Source organism: Panthera tigris, chromosome F2 (genome assembly GCF_018350195.1).
Source record: "Panthera tigris isolate Pti1 chromosome F2, P.tigris_Pti1_mat1.1, whole genome shotgun sequence".
NCBI classification, from domain to species: domain Eukaryota; kingdom Metazoa; phylum Chordata; class Mammalia; order Carnivora; family Felidae; genus Panthera; species Panthera tigris.
Genome location: NC_056676.1, coordinates 21,480,116 through 21,498,467, shown reverse-complemented (window position 1 = coordinate 21,498,467; position 18,352 = coordinate 21,480,116). Strand labels below are relative to the sequence as shown.

The 18,352-nt window shown below is 39.7% G+C and overlaps 1 protein-coding gene across 1 annotated transcript in view; it reads left to right on the top strand.

The window, feature by feature from the left end:
• Positions 1–18,352, top strand: part of EYA1 (EYA transcriptional coactivator and phosphatase 1) — a 169,644-nt gene that overhangs the window by 43,527 nt on the left and 107,765 nt on the right. The window contains exons 8-9 of the mRNA XM_007084782.3: positions 17,381–17,463; positions 17,886–18,072. Of these exons, the coding sequence (XP_007084844.1) occupies positions 17,381–17,463; positions 17,886–18,072 (270 nt within the window). The remainder of the gene's footprint in view (positions 1–17,380; positions 17,464–17,885; positions 18,073–18,352) is intronic.

Below are 18,352 nucleotides of genomic sequence, written 5' to 3'. Positions count from 1 at the left end.
AAAGTAGAGCCCTGTGTTCTGTGTAGGTAGTAAATGATGATAGAAAGCGACTGGGCTTAGAGGCAAGATCCCTGGTTCTGCTTTGGCTCATCACTTACCTATTCTCTGGGCCTAAATTTCCATATTTATAACCTCAAGGGGTCAGACCGAATCGTCTCTGAAGTTCTTTTCAAAAAGCTCTAACATTCCCTGTGACGTTGAAGTTTTCCGCCTCTGCCTCTATCAATTTTAAAAAAGGAATGACAGGGGCGCCTGGGTGGCTCGGTTGGTTGAGCGTCCGACTTCAGCTCAGGTCATGATCTCACAGTTTATGGGTTCGAGCCCCGTGTCTACAGAGCCCGAAGCCTGCTTCGGACTCTGTGTGTGTGTGTCTCTCTCTGCCCCTCCCCTGCTCATGTTCTGTCTCTCTCTGTCTCAAAAATAAATACAAACATTAAAAGAAAAAAAATTTTTAAATAAAAAAGGAACGACAAACCCAAAGTTATGATGTAAGAGGCTGGAGTGTGATACGTGCTCAAACCGCTGGGGCATGGCATCACCAGCCAACCTTTTTAAAAGGGCTGTTTTCTTCACTGTCATTATCGTAGCTCTAGAAGTACAGTATGTGATATGTGTTAACTCAATGACCTACCAATGACCAAGAGATTAAATTGACAACCACTCAATGCATCTTCAAGATACTGCTTCCAAAGACCAGTCCCTGGGCTCTAAGTTTGAAACTATAGACCAAACACCGCAAATGCAGGACAGATCAAAGAAGAGCTGAAAGTTTAACGCTGTCAATACTGTTCTCAGGAACACACGGGCGTAAATGTAACTGGCAGATTATTGTCATGCAAATGTGTCTGTAAAATAATGGAAGTTCTTATAATCTAAATATTCTCCTAATATCTTTTCACTACAAATCAGTTTAATCCCATTCAACCTCTTAATAATGGTGCCAAGCCACAATTCAGTTAAATCCCTTATCACTACTTTTTGATTGAAGGCATTCTTTTTGTAGTTTTTATCTCTTTTATATCTTTTATTCTTCATTACGTTAAAATAGTTGTTTATTGCAAATAAATTAGAAAACAAGAAAAATAATGTTTCATATTTACTATTATGACTTTAATATTCTTCCAGATATGTAGTATTGGACCATATTGTATAATATAGTATTGCAACCTGTTTCTTTTCAGTAAAATATATTGTAAACATATTTTCACATCAATAAACTCGATTCTATAGCATCATTTTAATGATTGCATAGTTTCATATATATATCTTATTTAATAATTCCCATTTTGTTAGAAGTCCAGAGCAATGCCATGAATATTTTATGTGCATTTTTAATTATTTCCTTTGAATAAATTTAAGCCTGAATTGCTAAGTAAATTTTTAGACTCTTTTACAGATTTGTTATGTATTTACACAAGGGCTGTGTATTAGCATGTACACATTGGGTAATATCTTTCTTTTTTTAATTTTTCTTTTTAATGTTTATTTGTTATTGAGAGACAGAGAGACAGAGCGCGAGCAGGGGAGGGGCAGAGAGAGAGGGAGACACAGAATCCAAAGCAGGTTCCAGGCTCTGAGCTGTCAGCACAGAGCCCGACGTGGGGCTCGAACTCACAAACCGTGAGATCTGGACCTGAGATGAAGTCGGTCACCCAACCGACTGAGCCACTCAGGTGCCTCTGGGTACTATCTTTGTAAAAATTGTCATTTTAGTAGGTACAAGATTTTATTACTATCGTATATATTTTGTAATTGAGAAGATAATCATTTTTTCTTCCATGGCAGTGTTTTTCTTTGTCTTATTATTTCTTTTATTAAGATTTGTAAACTTTTATAATATTTCATAGGTAAACTTCCAGCTTCTCATTTTTTAAACTAAAACGTAATGGGACCAGATCTATTAATCTTTTCATACTTGTTTTTGCCTTTGGTATAAAAATACCTGAATTGTAAAATTCTGATATATGTGGTAGCTACAAAATAAAAGCTGGCTTACCCCAGATAATATGTGTTGTTAGAGGGATGTTACTTATATGCCAGATTCCAGAACTTTTAACTCTCCTCAAAGGAAGAATTATGTTCCTGCATGTGCTGATTATTTGAGTAAAGGGATAAAAAGAAAAAAAGAGTTGAAGAGATCGTGTTAATGAATTCAGTAGTCCTAGACTGTAGTAATGAGATGAACCATAACGCAGACAAGGCCTGTTTGCTTCTGGAGCTTGCGTTTGTCAAGAACAGAGTCTTCTGAGAACTATGGGAGAAAAAGATAAGGCACCACAGCCTATTCTCCATAGAGAAGCAGGTCCTAAAGGTCGGAAGGAGGCATGTGAGGTTTCTCATGAGAGGAGAGCTTCCTCAGTGCATGTGGTTCCTGGGCCCAAGCCCGTCTGCAGCCTCTTGGTTACCCATCCCCAATGAGCTGAGCAGAGAAGTTTTAAGTGTTTAGAAACTTTTATCGGTCCATAGTAAATCTCAGGTTGGTTAAATCAGGTAATAATTCTAAGAAATGGGGCTTACACTCTCTCTCGTTTTGTTTTTGTTTTTTTTTTCATTTCATTCCATTCCTTTGTAATACCTTACTATTGTATTTTGCTAAATTATCAGTCCTGGAAGGATTAGGGGGAAAAACTAGTCTTGCAATTTCGGAGAGTTTGAGAGATAACATCCTTGAAAGTTATCTTTATTCTTTCTCTAAGATCAAAAGCTTATACAGCCGAATGAGTTCCTAAGAGGACTAACCGACTGTCAGAGTATGAACATAGTGTGAGAATAGAGAGAACGTGGAAATGAAGGAGGAGGAAAGAAAGTTAGTTTGGAGAAGGAAAACTCTTGATTTTAAAAAAGAAAGAGGAGAGCCCGGGTGCCTCAGTCGGTTAAGCTTCTGACTCTTGGTTTCAGCTCAGGTCGTGGTCTCACAGTTCATGAGTTCGAAATGCACTGACAGCACAGAGCCTGCTTGGGATTTTCTCTCTTCCTCCCTCTCTGCCCCTCCTTCGTCCCTCTCTCCTTCCCTCTCTCAAAAAAAGAAAGACACGTGCAGTACCAAATATAGCATTGCCTCTCTACCCATATTTTCCATTGCATCTGGGCATATTGGATATTGCATTAAAACTTCTTTGTGTTTTTGTGCAGCCTTTGGTGGGATGGCCTTTCCAGAGGGATTTCAGAACCCATTTTCCATGAATGAGATATTATTTTATATGGGTATTTCTATAATGGCCCTTGACTCAATTTTAGATGATTAGATATAATATGACTTCCACATATCAAGCCAGATAATTATATGCTATTAACTTGAAACATGCAGTGTGGTGATGGTAATGATATATAATATGCTATAAACCTCTTATGGCCAGATTTGGATAAATACTGAAATTCTGATTAATATGTATTTTTATAAGTATCAAGTGTATTATGAAAAATGCTTCACTATTATTAAATGATATTGTGTATCCAGTTGCGGGAATCTATTAGTCTTTGAGTGTTTTTTCAGTACATCTTTTTTTAATATAAAAATTTTTATAATGTCTTAAATTATTTTCAACATTATCCCAATTATTTGATCCTTAACGAATAACAGCGATTTCTGCTTAGATCAGTCTTATAGCTATTAAACATTCTTAGAATCCTAGGTAAAACTATATGTATTTTAGTGGTTTGGGAGTGTTTTACCTAGCTTTTTTCCCACGATCTTTTCACCTTTAAAATATAAGGTATGATCATCAGTTATTCAGAGATTTAGCTACTAGGGTTTCATGATATTAAAATTTCATAATTCTAGAAGACATGTTCTAGTAACTCAAATGACTCATAAACTGAAACGTGTTATGCTTACTGTGTTATGCTGATTCATTGAAAGAAACTATGGTGATCACCTCTTGGACAGATCTGCCTCCATCAGGCATAAAGGGCTAGACTAAAGGCACGGTGACACCTTGCCGTCCGGTTAATGGAGTAGGTTCTAGGGGCACCTGGGTAGCTCAGTCCGTTGAGCATCCGACTCTTGAATTCACCTCAGGTCATGATCTCATGGTTCATGAGTTTGAGCCCCACATCCGGCTCTGCGCTGACGGCGCAGAGCCTGCTTGGGATTTCTTTCTCTCTCTCCCCCTCCCCCACTGGCTCTTTCTCTCCCTCTCTCACAATAATCAAATAAACTTAAAAAACATTGTGTAGGCTTTAGAGTCAGGTTGCCTGTTGAATAGCCCTGCCATTGCTGTCTGTGGGCCTCCACGGGGCTTGACCTCTCCACATCTGCCCTTCCTCTTCTCTCGGGTGGCGATAATATTATATACTCTAGTAGTGGTGGAGTGAGATTTAATTGGGATTATCCAGGTAAATCACTCTGACCAACATGTATGTAGCACATGGTAAGAACTGAAATGGTTGTTTTCATTGTTACTGCTCTCATTGTGGTGGTGATATGGTTCTTATTTATTACTTATTAGTGGTGTTATTATTTTTTAAAAAAAATTTAATGTTTATTTTAGAGAGAGAGTGCAAGGGAAGGGCAGAGAGAGAGGGAGACCCAGAATCCGAAGCAGGCTCCAGGCTGCTGCCAGCAGAGAGCCCAACGTGGGGCCCGAACTCACAAACTGCAAGATCATGACCTGAGCTGAAGTCGGACGCTTAACCAGCTGGGCCACCCAGGCACCCCAGTAATGTTGTTATTACTGTCCAGCTTTCTCAAATACTTAAATGCTCACTCCCATTTGCAGGAGAAAAAAAATATATGTGCAGCCATATATATATAGTATGTACATAATATACTAAAAGTATGTATATATGCATATGTAAGCATACATATATATGTGTGTGTATATGTGTATATATTATAAAACCAGCAAAGAGAACTCTAAGAACCCAATAACCATATAAGCATAGCAAAAAAAAAAAAAAAAAAAAAAAAAAAATCCAGATCTAGCTAATGTCCTGGCAAAAAGGAAAATCACTATCAACACAGATCAGGCTGTTTGTACATGATCCAAAAATTGGTGGAGAGACCAGAAGAAACAGCCAGGAACCTGAAGAAGAAAATCAGAAGAGAGAAACGGCTGTGCTGCTGACGTGGGTGGCAGACGTCGGGGAGGAGAGGCAGTGAGTGCACAGAAGGGCTGCTGTGAAAGACAGGAACTTAGTTCTGCAGCGGTGGGAAAGAAGGAGGCATCATCCAAGTGCTCGCGCCTCTGTAATCCCTCAGTCATAGCTCTACTTTGAGCAAGAAGAACTGGTAGAAAAAGAAGAGGCAGCCGCCACATGAACGGCAAATTGTTCAGTTCAGAAATCAAAATGAGGAACGAAGATAGGAACGTGACATTCTGCTACACAGAGCTGGAATACTCTAGTACCCGTGCAGCAAAACGGTTAATGTTCACTCTGCAGGGATTAGTGCTGAGGGCTGTTGTCTCCATCCATGTGAGGACCCTGAACGATGACTTTAAGGGATAAACCTGAAAACGCCAAAGGATGTGTCAAAATGGAGAATGATTTTAGAACAGTCAGACCCTGCTATGTTGTAATGCACTTAAATCATAGTACCAACAGGGAAGCCTCTCAGAGAATGCTACAACAATCTAAAATATAGTTGCCTATAGTGTATATATTCTTGAGGACAGATTTGCTCTTTAGATAATTGAGACCTTGTGTCACACAAATTCATGTATAAGTATATACCAGCTCTAGGATAAAGCTTTTTAGAAAGTGCACTTCTGAGTGCTGTTTGTACTTGAACACTTTTATGACACTTGAGGAACAGAATTAGTTGGTAATTTGTGGGTATTTGCCACTTCCAAGCCTTGGGAAGTATGCCATACATGCTGCCCATGTTTGGTCCAGGAGATCCTTCTGGATCCTTCCACCTCCAGTGTTCAGCACTTCTGTCGTGGGAGGCTTCTGTGGATCCTGCATGTGCCTCATTTTAAGACAAACAAGGGCTGAATTTTTGTTTTCTTTTTGTTTAAACTTTTTTTTTTTTTTTTTTTTACTATTTATTTTTGAGAGAGAGAGAGAGAGACAGAGCATGAACGGGGGAGGGTCAGAGAGAGGGAGACACAGAATCCGAAACAGGCTCCAGGCTCCGAGCTGTCAGCACAGAGCCCGACGCGGGGCTCGAACTCACGGACCGCGAGATCATGACCTGAGCCGAAGTCGGACGCTTAACCGACTGAGCCACCCAGGCGCCCCTGAATTTTTGTTTTCTATGCACTGATACTAATAGCCCATGAAGTAAAACCTCATGGATTGGGAAGTCTGATTGCTTTCCCTTTTGCTGTAAGGTCGCTAGAAAATTCTGTTTCTGCTTTAGTGATCTCCTTTTGTACATCCAGTGAAAGTTTGGAAACAAGTTTAAGAGAGGACAAGAAAATGTTTCTGTTCATAGACCACTATAGGGTTCACCCTGAAGAGGTAGAATCCTTGCTTTTAGCGTTGGTACTTCCCTGCTCCCAGGGTTAGCCTTCGTGTTTCTGGAATACGTTTTGGAAGGGTGTGAGGAGGTTTCCCTTCACAGGCCATTGACAAACTTTATGCAAATGAGTTAGCCGAATGGATGAATATGTATGGAAAACGGGTCCCTGGCGACCCTGGGTCAGTTGTGCAAGTGGCATAGACAGTGTTTTCAATGCTGCTGGCCAAAGGGCCCCGACAGCCAGAGTGAGGCGTGGATGTTGTGTGTGTGTGTGTGTGTGTGTGTGTGTGTGTGTGTGTGTGTGCGCGCGCATATGTGTGTGTGAGTGTGTGGGGAGTGTGAGTATGGATGAGTGTGTGTCCATGTAAAAATCCTCTTAGAAGAAACTGCTTCAGCCTTTTATTTACTGACCACTTTCACAGAATATCTGCCCAGTTTGTCACACACTAGTTTTTATTCACTTTTTAAAAAAGTTTTATTATTTCTTTGTTCTGAGAGGGAAAGTATGAGCCGGTGAGGGGCAAGGAGAGAGAATCCTAAGCAGGCTCCATACCAGCGGCGTGGAGCCCTAAGTGGGGCTGGAACTCACGAACTGGGAGATCATGACCTGAGCCAAAACCAAGAGTCGGATGTTCAACCGACTGAGCCACCCATGTGCCCCATTGACGTTTTATGTATAGGAAGCAACTGACCTAAAATCAAACTTTTACTTAGATTTTTTTTAATGCACGTTCCAGAGCTATTGCTGGCACCACCTTTCATTTACCCCTGCGTTCCACACAATATAGGCCCCTACTTCCATCTCCCACAGAAAACAAGAAACTGTGTTCGTAATTGTGAGGCTGAGTCACATGAAGAAAATGACATTTTGTTTGGCAATTTATTTAAGGTAAGGACCCACTAAAGACTTTCATGCACAAAAAAAAATAGATTGGGTTAGAATTAGCTGAGCCTCAGCTTTGAGGAAAACCCAGCATCCCATAATAACTTAGTTCTATTAATTCTAGATGGTTGCATGTAGTGATCCTCTTTACTCATCTCTTCATCTCTGGTGTCTAGTAATAGGTCTAAAATAGATGAATGTTTTTTTTAAAGGTGGAGGGGTCGATGCCACAAAGAAGGTTAGAGATTAAGATTCATCAGGACCCTAGTTCCCTTCATTTGAAGAAGTGAATTTGGAAGTTAGCCTAATAAAAATCTTGGTTGGTCTATGATCATAGTTTGTCCAAAGCAGTCTTCCTTTGTGTTCATACTTCTAGAAGGAGCCGGTTGAGGGCATCCCAGAATGGGAGGTGGGGGCATACAGTGCCTTTCTGAGTGTTTCTGAGTGTTTTACCGCCCCCAAACAGCAATTCAGTGTGGTGCATTCCTTTCCTTCTGCACTGGATCTGCCATGATAGATAGGAGGGGCCACGCAGACACACATGCACGGAAACTAGAAGGCTCTGGAAACTTCGCTTTGTTTATTTTCCTTAGGCTTTATTGCTCTCACTTAGAGAGGAAGATAACACAAGTTCTAACTGCCTTTTTGTATATTATGTTGTTTGTTCTGTTAAAGAGATTGGGGTTCAAACCAGTGAGAAGACACAAAGGAGGGCAAGCGTTGAAGAGTGTATGGCAAGGGGGACCACTGTGCACCTCTCTATGCCTCACTTCTCTGGGGCTCATGATCCAGTGGAAATGATCTAATAACAACCCAGTCAGCGAAACTGTCCTTATTTCCTTTGTTCTGCCTGTCCATAGCTTCTCACATATACAGCCGAAGTGTTTCCGTGTATGAGGCATTTAGAACCTCAGAATTGCTTAGCAAAATGTTCTCTGAAAGGTTTTTTCATTGTCTGTAGACCTGACATTTTTCACAAGGAAAATTAGCAAACTCCAAGATGCATGACTTTCAGAAAATGAATCTTAAACCTTTTGTTACAATCTGCGTGACAAAGCACTTGAGATTTGTACTTCTTGACATACAGTGACACAATACAGTTCGAACTGAAGAATCACTCTTGTAGCCTGCAGCGATGTTCAAAATTTCTCCCTGACGACTTTGCCGGTCTACTCACATTTATATTTTAGTTCATGGCCTTTTTGCGTTCTAGAACTTTTTTTGTGCCGAAGGTGATTTTTTTTTTTTTTAAGTAATATTCCATTTCGTTTCTTTTGGCATCTTGTGTTATTTCAGCTAATGGGTACTGAAAATGGTATCAGGTTTTTTTTTTTGAAATCCAGCTGCAGCAGTAATCAGTGGTCAGCACCAAATGTATTTTCTATAGGAACTGTTAGAGGATATAGAAATAGATCAAGAAAGGTAAACGTAAAGGCTCTGCAAGCTTTATTACCTAAGTGAAAAAAAACGCTCTTCGGAATATAAAAACTATTACCAGGATAAAAAGGAAAGCTTGGTCACTTAAAATCCTTCTTGTAGGAAAGGGGGGAAACTTTGGTTTTAAATAACCCATCTGGCCTTCAGAGGCTTTTCCCCAGGGAGTTGCACTAACTTCTGCCACATAGATCGTGCCCGATGATGGACATAGCCCATGGCAAAGAGGCCAGGGAAGGAAAGCAAATGGACTTCTGTGAAAATACACGAGGGACAAAGAGCATCCTGCTCGCGGAGTAAGTGCTAGGAAACACTCTAAAACATGGGGAGTACAGACAGGCCCCAGCAGGTTCCAGCATTCTTGTGTGGGCTGGGATTCTGGTTTTTAATGTGAGTCCTTGTTCTCTGTGAAGTAGACCTTTGACCTACACGTCCCCCTTTTCTTTCTTTCTTTTTTTTTTTTTTTAAGCGTTTTGAAGTTAGAGCGGGGCAGTGTTCTCCGGTGAAATCACACAGAAAGCTTCGATTTCATATTTTAAACCGTGGCCTTTATCAATATGAACTCTAGTCTTCTTAATATGCTAAAGTAGTAGGGATTTATTAACGAAGGTTCTGAGAGGTTGTCTTATTTTTCAAACACAGTTGCTTAGCACCTATAGAACTGGGTGGCCCACACAGGGTCTTCTAGCAAGACTGTTTCTTGTTTTTTACGGTTGATGAGACCACTACCCTTTCTCTGTAGGAATCCCTGACAAGATCAAGAGGAAAGCAAAGTCTTTGTGATATACTCTCTATGGGCAACGTTCTATAATTTGCTTTTAAAATGACTTCCTAGCCTAGAAGAGAGCTATACGGAAGAAGCCTTTTAGAAAGGAGGTGTTTTGATTGCACGTTTATCCGTTAAATGTTTCAGGTACCTTTGTCCCAACCGTTGGTATGTCTGTGATGTTTATGTAACCAGAAGTTACACCCACTTTTTGTAACCTACGATTCGCTCTCAATGCGTTTCAGTCAGAAAATCTAAAAGGTGGATTTGGCGTGGTAGAGTGGAAGACGGTGACCTGAAAGTGGAGACAGTTGGTCATTCCCTTAGAATCCTTGTCCAAGAGAGAAAGCAGCGTTCACTCTGCTTCTTGGAAAATGAGGAGGATGTCTGCCTCAGCTACCTTATGAAGCGATGTTGGAAATAACCAGAGATGATGGAGGTGGAAATGCCAAAATATAAATGGACTATTAAAAAAAAGAATATTATTGCATTCTGAATATGAAATTTCTCATACGCAAGCGAGACTCTTAATTTCATTAACATACCCACAATATGCCAGTACCTGAGCTCGCAGCAGCCTCTTAGGAGGCCCATATCTGTACTGAAAGGTCAGGGTTTTGTCAGGATGTCCTTGTAGTATGTATAGGGATGGGATATTCTTCTTCCATCTCTGTGATCCAGTAAGATTTTATGAGGTGTTCCAAATCCATGATGCTGAATCAGTTTAAAATCTTACTTGATGTAAAATTCTGGATTTTCTTTTTGGAGACTGAGAAATATTTTACATCCTTCCAGAAGAGTGCTTATAAGTCCTGCAGTTAATTTTCTTTCATTTAAAGCAGTGACTGTAATCCAGTGTTTAAAGAGAAGTCTTAGGAGCGCCTGGGTGGCTCAGTCGCTTAAGTGTCCAACTTTGGCTCAGGTCATGATCTCACGGTTCGGGAGTTCGAGCCCCGTGTCAGGCTCTGTGCTGACAGCTTGGAGCCTGGAGCCGGCTTCGGATTCTGTGTCTTCCTCTCTCTTTGTTCCTCCCCCGCTCGCACTGTGTCTCTCTCTCTCAAAAATAAATGTAGACTAAATAAAGATTAAAAAAAAATTTAAAGATAAGTCTTTATACATCATCTAGTTTAAAAAAAAAAAACAGTACAGTGTGTATTCTCCGGATAAAACCTGAGAAATAAGCTGAGTTATTATTTTTTTTTCCTTTCCCTACTCTTCTTTTTCATCACTGGGCAAGTGAGGAAGTTGAGAGACTTTTTTTCTTTTGTGATGTCTGTTGGACTTCAAGCTGCCCTTCCAAACTGCCCACAATCGCCACCACCAACAAAAAGAAAAAAAAAAAAAAGACTTATTAAAAGGTTTCCATCTGTTCCTACATCTGATTCTTTAGGTCAGTTCTATTATTACTGGACCCTTTGGTCACCACCCTGGATGAAAATTCTCTAGCGCCAGTTCTGTCTCCCACTTGAGCCTAGAGGAAACCCTTCAAAGGCATGAATCAGCCATGGTTTTTCCATCTCCATGTGAGGCAGCAGGATAAACACAACACAGGAATCTAAGGAACGTAGGTCAGGATGAAAACAAGACTAAGGAAGAGGCAAATTATGTGGCTTCAGTTAGTGAACTGGAATCCCCAGAAAGGGAAATCGGTGCAGAGAGGAATAGTCAGGGAAAGCTTATTGGAAAGCTAGGACTTGAGCCAGGTCTTGAAGGATGGGAAACGGGGACTGGTAGAGGGAAGCATTAAATAAGAGTAGCAGGAATGAGTCTGTTGTGTTTCCAGGATCACAGGGACCCCATCCTGAACTAATATGGCGGACTGTGGATGGGGGAGCTTGGGCAACGGTATGGGCAGCAGTATCCTTCCCTTAGCACATCTGTCCCAAACTCCCATCTCCTTTCTGTAGGGCCAGTTACATACACATATATATCCTTGAGTTTATGACCACTTCCCCCCACCTCCTCCACCCTTTAACATTTCCTGTGTCCCAGTATGCTCCTATTGGAATGTTCAAAATTTAGATTCTTGGGTTTTTTGGTTAAAGAATGCCATTTCTTTTTCCAAACTGTTATTCTTTTCTTAAATGATCGAGACACTTCTCTCACCTACCTTTAGCCCCTCACCCTGCTTTTCTAAGAAGCGTTCACTCTCTGATCTTCTCCTTTGGGCAATTTGTCCTCACTGCCTGCCAGGAATGCACTGCTTGCTTTTTCTGCACAGTTGTGTTTTCCTTCCCAAACTTACCAGGTGTTTTCGCTTCATTCACTTGAGCAGCTTTGCCTCTTAGAGGTATTCTGAAAGGAAAAATTTTTTTCAGTGTTCTTTTCTTTCCCCTCCCTGACAAAAAAAAAAAAAAAAAAGAGAGAAGTATTGCTATGATTTTTTCACAATAGTAAACTATTTAAATAGAGAAGATTTTCCTCTTAACGACTGGGTAAGAAGGTTCCCCTGCCGCCATCCTGCTTGGAGCGTAAATTCCAAACTGTACCAAGAATAATCCTGGGCATTACTGGAGCGTCACTTGCACCCCCTCCCTGCCAACCTCCTTAATTAAGAAATAATGAGTTCTAAGTGGGAATTCCTTCTGCTTTGGAGAATTTTTGTAATACTAACATTACATAAAATATAAAGCATTTTATTACAGAATATTTCTGCTTTCTCCTTTACCTAGAGGTGACTTTTCATGTCAAGTCATTTGTCTCTAGGCAGGAGAAAACTTCTACTTTATTTTGATAAAGGAATTCTGAATATTAAGCCTGATTCTGTGACCTAAGATGAAAGTGAAGACTCCTAAATCAAATAGAAACTCTCTGCAGATTGAACCTAATGGACAAAGGAGGTCTGTTTTTTTGTTTTTGTTTTCATTTTGTTGGTCATGTCTTGCCCTCCCTCGCCTCCAGCGTCCGTGTTCAAGCCCGCCATACGGCAGCCCTCGACACAAATGTGCCTCTCCTGCTGGGCCTGCCCCGGGTAGGAAGGGGGTTTTGCGGCTACACACCAAAACCTTCTTGGGAGCACTGTGGTTGCGATTTTGCCTTTGTGGTGTTCTGAACTGGTGAAATTCATCTGGCGGTGTTGGCACCGATCTGCATCAGATCAGCTATCAAGGTGGGACCCTGTATTCCCTTTACGAGCTTTAGCACAGCTTAAGGACCCCAAATGCCCCAAACAGTCTCTGCGAAGCTTCCATTCTATAAATGCTTGACGAGCGTGATTACTTTCTTAGTGGAAAAAGAAAGGCTGTCCTGGTTACGTGTTTCTGAAGTAGCTGTGAAAACACCTACTGAATTGGAACAAAATGTAGTGGTCCTAAAAGTCAGGTACTGTAGGCGTTTGATAAACCTGTGGATTTTCAGGGTAAAACCCTCCCCTTTCTCCCTCAAGGAGACAGTGATTTCATGTCCAAAGAGGGGCCTAGATGTGCGCTTTTTTAACAAGCGTCTCCTGATGATCGCGTGGCAGTTAGTTAGCCATATGTTCAATATGTTGGTTAAAAAAATTCTTTTTAAGATCTTGCCCCCAACACCCCATGCCAGCCCCGATTACTTTGTGCACAGTACATATACCGTAGAGATTAGGAATTTCGACACTGGGGCAAGACAGCCTGGGATCGAACCCCACCTCCGTCGTGCCCGTGTATGTCTTCTGCAGTTTGTTCATCTGTAAAGTGGGACGTAAGCGTACTCACCTCATGGGGTGGTGGTGAGGGCCCAGTGAGCTGTAACATGTAGAATGTTGTTTTGGGGGCCCAGCTCAGAGTTACCACTCAGTAAGTTTTAAGTGCTATGATTCTTATTATTTGCTTTTCTTAATCCTATAGAAAACGAGAATGAATTTCAGAACTTCTCACAAAGCAATAGAAAGTAGGTAAGAGAGGACAAGAGAGCATTGTGTAGACTCTAAAACCGCACAGAGCTATTTTTGAATTTCAGTTTCACCCCATGAAAGCTGTATTATTTTAACCCAACCCTGTGTGTCTTTATTTGCAAAATGAGAATATTAATACTCCCTATAGGATCAAGGTGTGGTAGGGTGTAGATAAAGCAGGTAAAAGATGAACACATTCCCAACACACAGTAAGTGCTCAGTGGACGTTGTCTTTAGTGTTACTGTATGGGATAATGCTGGGGATATTTGTATGGGTTGACTACAAATAATTAGTTATATAAGCTCTAAGTTTCTTTTTAGCCTATTTAATAGGGAAAGGACTAATGAGCTTAAACGTAATTGGTATTTGTTAATTTGTATCAACTTGCTAATTATTAATTAGCTTAAAATACTGATTCATAAGTCATGATACTATAAACATATTTGTGTACATGTTATATAAAATTATAATTTCTCTAAAAGTATACATTACAGAGAAAGAAAGCAAGCAAGCAAGAAAGACTCAGTAATCTAGCCTTAGGAGGAAAGAGAAGAGGGGAACTCAGGGAAGGTTTTTCTGAAGAAAAGGGTTTCTAGTCGCTGTTGAGTTATGAAGTTGATTAGAAATTAGGACTGAATGGGGAGGAAGTAAGAGGTGCAAAGAATAGCCTTAAGAGAACCACATGTTGCTTCATTTGTGTCAAGTCAGGCTGGAATGTGTATCTGGGTGAGTTGGGTTGAGGTTACTGGGAAGAAACCAAAGAAGTCTAAAAGATAATCTGGAGCCAGACCAGGGTCTAAGAAATAAGCTCTGGTAAGGAGTTTAAATTGTATCCTGAGGGCAATAGGAAGCCACTAACAGTTACTTTTTTAAACAGGGAGGTGAGAAGATCAGATATGCTCATTAGAGAAAGTATTCTACCTTTGTGGAAAATGAACTGGAGGGGGCCAGAAGATGGGCAGGAAACCAGTAAAGGAGGCTGTTGCAGAAATCCAGTGTTGGTGGCCTGGACTGAAAGTTAGCAGCTCTCTTTGCCTGAGTCCTCCACGAAGGCAGGTGGGGCAGCCCTATAGATCCGATTCTGGTGGTGAAACGTTCATATTGCCTGAGCCCGATTCTCTGGTGTGTCCACCTCTCCCTGAAGTAAGTCAGACCCTTTTGGAAGTTGCATTAAGTCTCGGAGGCCACAGGAGTGCCATTAAAGCCTGTTTCAGCATACTAAATGGAATGGAATCTCAGCCTGCAGTCAGCCAGTAAATGAATATAACTTATGTTGAATTCCAGCTAATGTACAGTCTTAGAAGTAGCATTAAGTCTGGAAAGTCACTTGGGTACCATTTCAAGTACTGAACTGTGATTTACTTGGTCATACCTCAGTGGCCAATACGTGCCAATATAGCTTCCATGGCCCTTTCTACTTTGTTCCAGGGAATAACTTATGGAATGAAAACATCCATTTTTAAAATATATTTTCTATATCTTACTCACTTTCTTGGTGGATAGGGATTATTGAGGTCAGTATTTATTGTTCAAAAATGTGTAGTATAAATGAAAGTAACAAGTCATAACCCCAAGTAATGTTTCCTATTAAATGTATATAATAAAGTCAAAAAAACGGTATTGATATTCACACACTTATCCAGAAGAAATTGAAATTTTATTTTACAAGGAATGTTTTAAACTCTCGTTGTAAGTTTATATATAATATATATATATACATATATATATATATATATATATATATATACTTTATATATAATATCAATATTAACTGTTCACTGATAAATACCTAAATAGTGAGCCACATGCCCATGTAGCCCAGAGCTTACAAAAACAAAACTGATGTCGTCCTGGGAAGCCCTGTGAGGTCCCAAGTATGTCTTAGTCATCCTTTTATCCCCCTGTAATTATCACCATGAGTCCAGCATTTAATATACGTTTAAACCTTTGTGATTGTCACATGCTAATGAACATTAATATAGAAAGCTTACCTGAGGCCCCGATTTTTGCAGTGGAGTCGGTATTAGGAGTGTGAGAGCTCTCTGCTTCTCCGTGTTAGATGTTATGGGAACTTTGAACAATTGGTATTCCTGAAAGGCACAAATAAAGAAACCTCAAATATGAGTCTGTGTGATACTAAATGTGAAACTATCTTAGGAAATATTTTCCCTTAATAAAAATAACAAAGCCTTGGATCAGGTTTTCAGAGTTCAGAGATGTTTGATAAGTAAGTAGGAAAAGAATTTTAGATATGCAAAGAGATCGAGTCATATTTAGCTAGTTTGGGAAAGTGAAAAGATACATAAATGCAGTGGGGAATTTTAGAAATGTTTACTGAAGTAAACAATAACTGTTCCTAACACTTGTGTGGTGCCGTAGATTGCTCATTGAACTTTGCAATCTGTGCTTTCCTCATCTGATCTGTTGAAGAACCTTACGAAGTCTACTTTTCATAGTTAGGGAAATTCTGTCTTAGAGGGGTTAGGCGATTTGTCAAAGTCCAAACCGCTCGTAAGTGATGACGGGAAACCCTGTTTTCTGACTCGTAAGGTAGTACTTGAATGTTGAATAGCAAATAAATCATTGGCATATCTTCACTACCGCATCATACCTGAAGGCGTCTGCGAATACTTAGTTCACACCGAAGACTTTATCCTTGAACTGCCAGCACGTTTATTGCCTATACCATTCATTTGCCATAAAATTTTCATTTTTTTGAAAAAGGTTTTTCTGTTTACAGAAGCACCACAGCTTCTGGGTAGAAAATTTTAAAATGTGCACTGGCTTCACGAACATTATGTGGCCAATGGTTACACCCTCCCATGGGTAACAGTTCTGAGATTTTTGTGCTTTTAAAAAATTTTTTATGATTTTAAAAATATTTCACATGAACTTACCAAGACATTTTTTTGTTTTCGTTTTTACTTTATCAAAATAATATGAAAAAATTGTCCATGTAATTCAGCATTATCGTAATACCATTTCAATGTCTTCAGAGGGTTCTGCTTTCTGAATCACACCTGTTAGGGACATAAGAATGCTTTCTAGGTTTTGTTATTGGAAACAACACTGAAGAACATCTTTGCTAACTATCTCTTCGTATAAGTCCACGTATTTTTTTTTATCATAAAGTGAATGGCAGTACAATTGCTGTTCAAAAGTTACTTAAATGTTGACCAGATAGCCCAACCAGAAAGGCTGTGCTTATTTGGATTCCCATTTTGCAGCCTATGAATCGCATTTTTTACACATTTTCCAATCCCTGATCTTTGCTAATATCACCAAAAATAGTATATTGTTGCTTTGAATAGTTTCACAGTAAGATGGTAAATAAAACGAGAGAGGGAACTGAGGTTTGCTTTCATGTTTGTATCCTGCACGGTGACAACTATTTATTGTTGAGCACATCTACGTAGATGTTCTGCAAACAGAATGTTACCTAGAGAGCACACGGAATACACAAAACATTGGTCACCTTCCTCTTTGATTCTTGTCTTATGAAGGGCTTCAAGAGTTGCCATTGTTCTTTTGTGAAGTGAAATAATCAGCTTTTTCGGTGGGCCATTATAATGACAAGAACAAGTCTGAAAGCATTTCAAGTTCTCGAAAGTAGCATTGTTGTTTTTGAGCTTGCAAGAACTTTCAAGATCATTTCATCAGATCCCATCATTTTACATTATGTATATTTAAAGCTATGAAAAAATCCTGGTGCGTTTTACAAATTGAAATGGAAAGTTCAGTGACTAATATTTTTGCACAAATGTATCATTTTGTCCACAGTTTATATGTTACGTCCTCAGAAATTCAAACCTCTTTACTCTTTAATCCTTTGCAGTACAGTGAAAGTAAAATTGTCAACTATTTCAAGAAACAATTTTGTCATGGCGATGGAGTCTGGTTTTAAAGATAAACCAAGTGTGTTTGCAATGAACTCCAACTCTGTTTTATCTAAATAATGATTTCTTATGGGCACATTATTCTGCATAGTTCAGTCACCCGTATTTCTTTTCATTTTGTTTTAGGTAGCAGTTTTACAACATCATCAGGATTATATACAGGAAATAATTCACTCACAAATTCCTCTGGATTTAACAGTTCACAGCAGGTAATTTTAAAAGCCAGTTTAACTTCAGAAAAAAATTTTTTTTAATGCAACAGATGATTTTCTTACATAAAGAAAGATCTGTTTATAGTATACTGTGAGGGCTTACCTGAGCCTTTTAATATATGTATTTTTTTTTTTTTTCTTAAAAAAAAATCTCTTTAGCAGTCCTATATGGTGAGTGTTTGGTTTTCAGATTTGTTTGATTTTACCTAGTACTGCATCATGGAATCGAAGAAACAGGAAGAGTGGACCTGATCTTACATGCAATTTGTTTGCACGTCGGGACATTTGAGTCAATGGGTGCTCGTGTGCTCCTCTGTGAATTCAGAGAAGACCCAGAAACACAATGTAGTTGTCCTTTGGAAAGTAAGAAATGAGGAGCAATATTCTGACAGGTTATTCTCGTGTGGTTGGTTTGGTAGGACTATCCGACTTATCCCAGTTTCGGCCAGGGTCAGTACGCACAGTATTATAACAGCTCACCGTACCCAGCACATTATATGACGAGCAGCAGCACCAGCCCAACCACGCCGTCCACAAATGCCACTTACCAGCTTCAAGAGCCACCATCTGGCATCACCAGCCAGGCAGTCACGGATCCCGCAGCAGGTAATTACGTGCCCTTTATTAGTCCTGCAGGCTCTATTTCTGGTGGTTTAAATGCATTTTTCTATAGTCATATACGCATGTAGTGGTTTCACAGTTTGGGCAAGTTTGGGCATGGCCTAACTATAAGTCAGACATCATGATTGTGGCATTAACTTCATTTTTATTTGCTGAAAATTTTTAGTGTAAATTACGGAACTTCAAAAGCACCTGAAATTGAGGTTCCTTTCATTGTAAATATAGTCCATTTTCAAGATACGTATATAACATCTTAGATAACTAT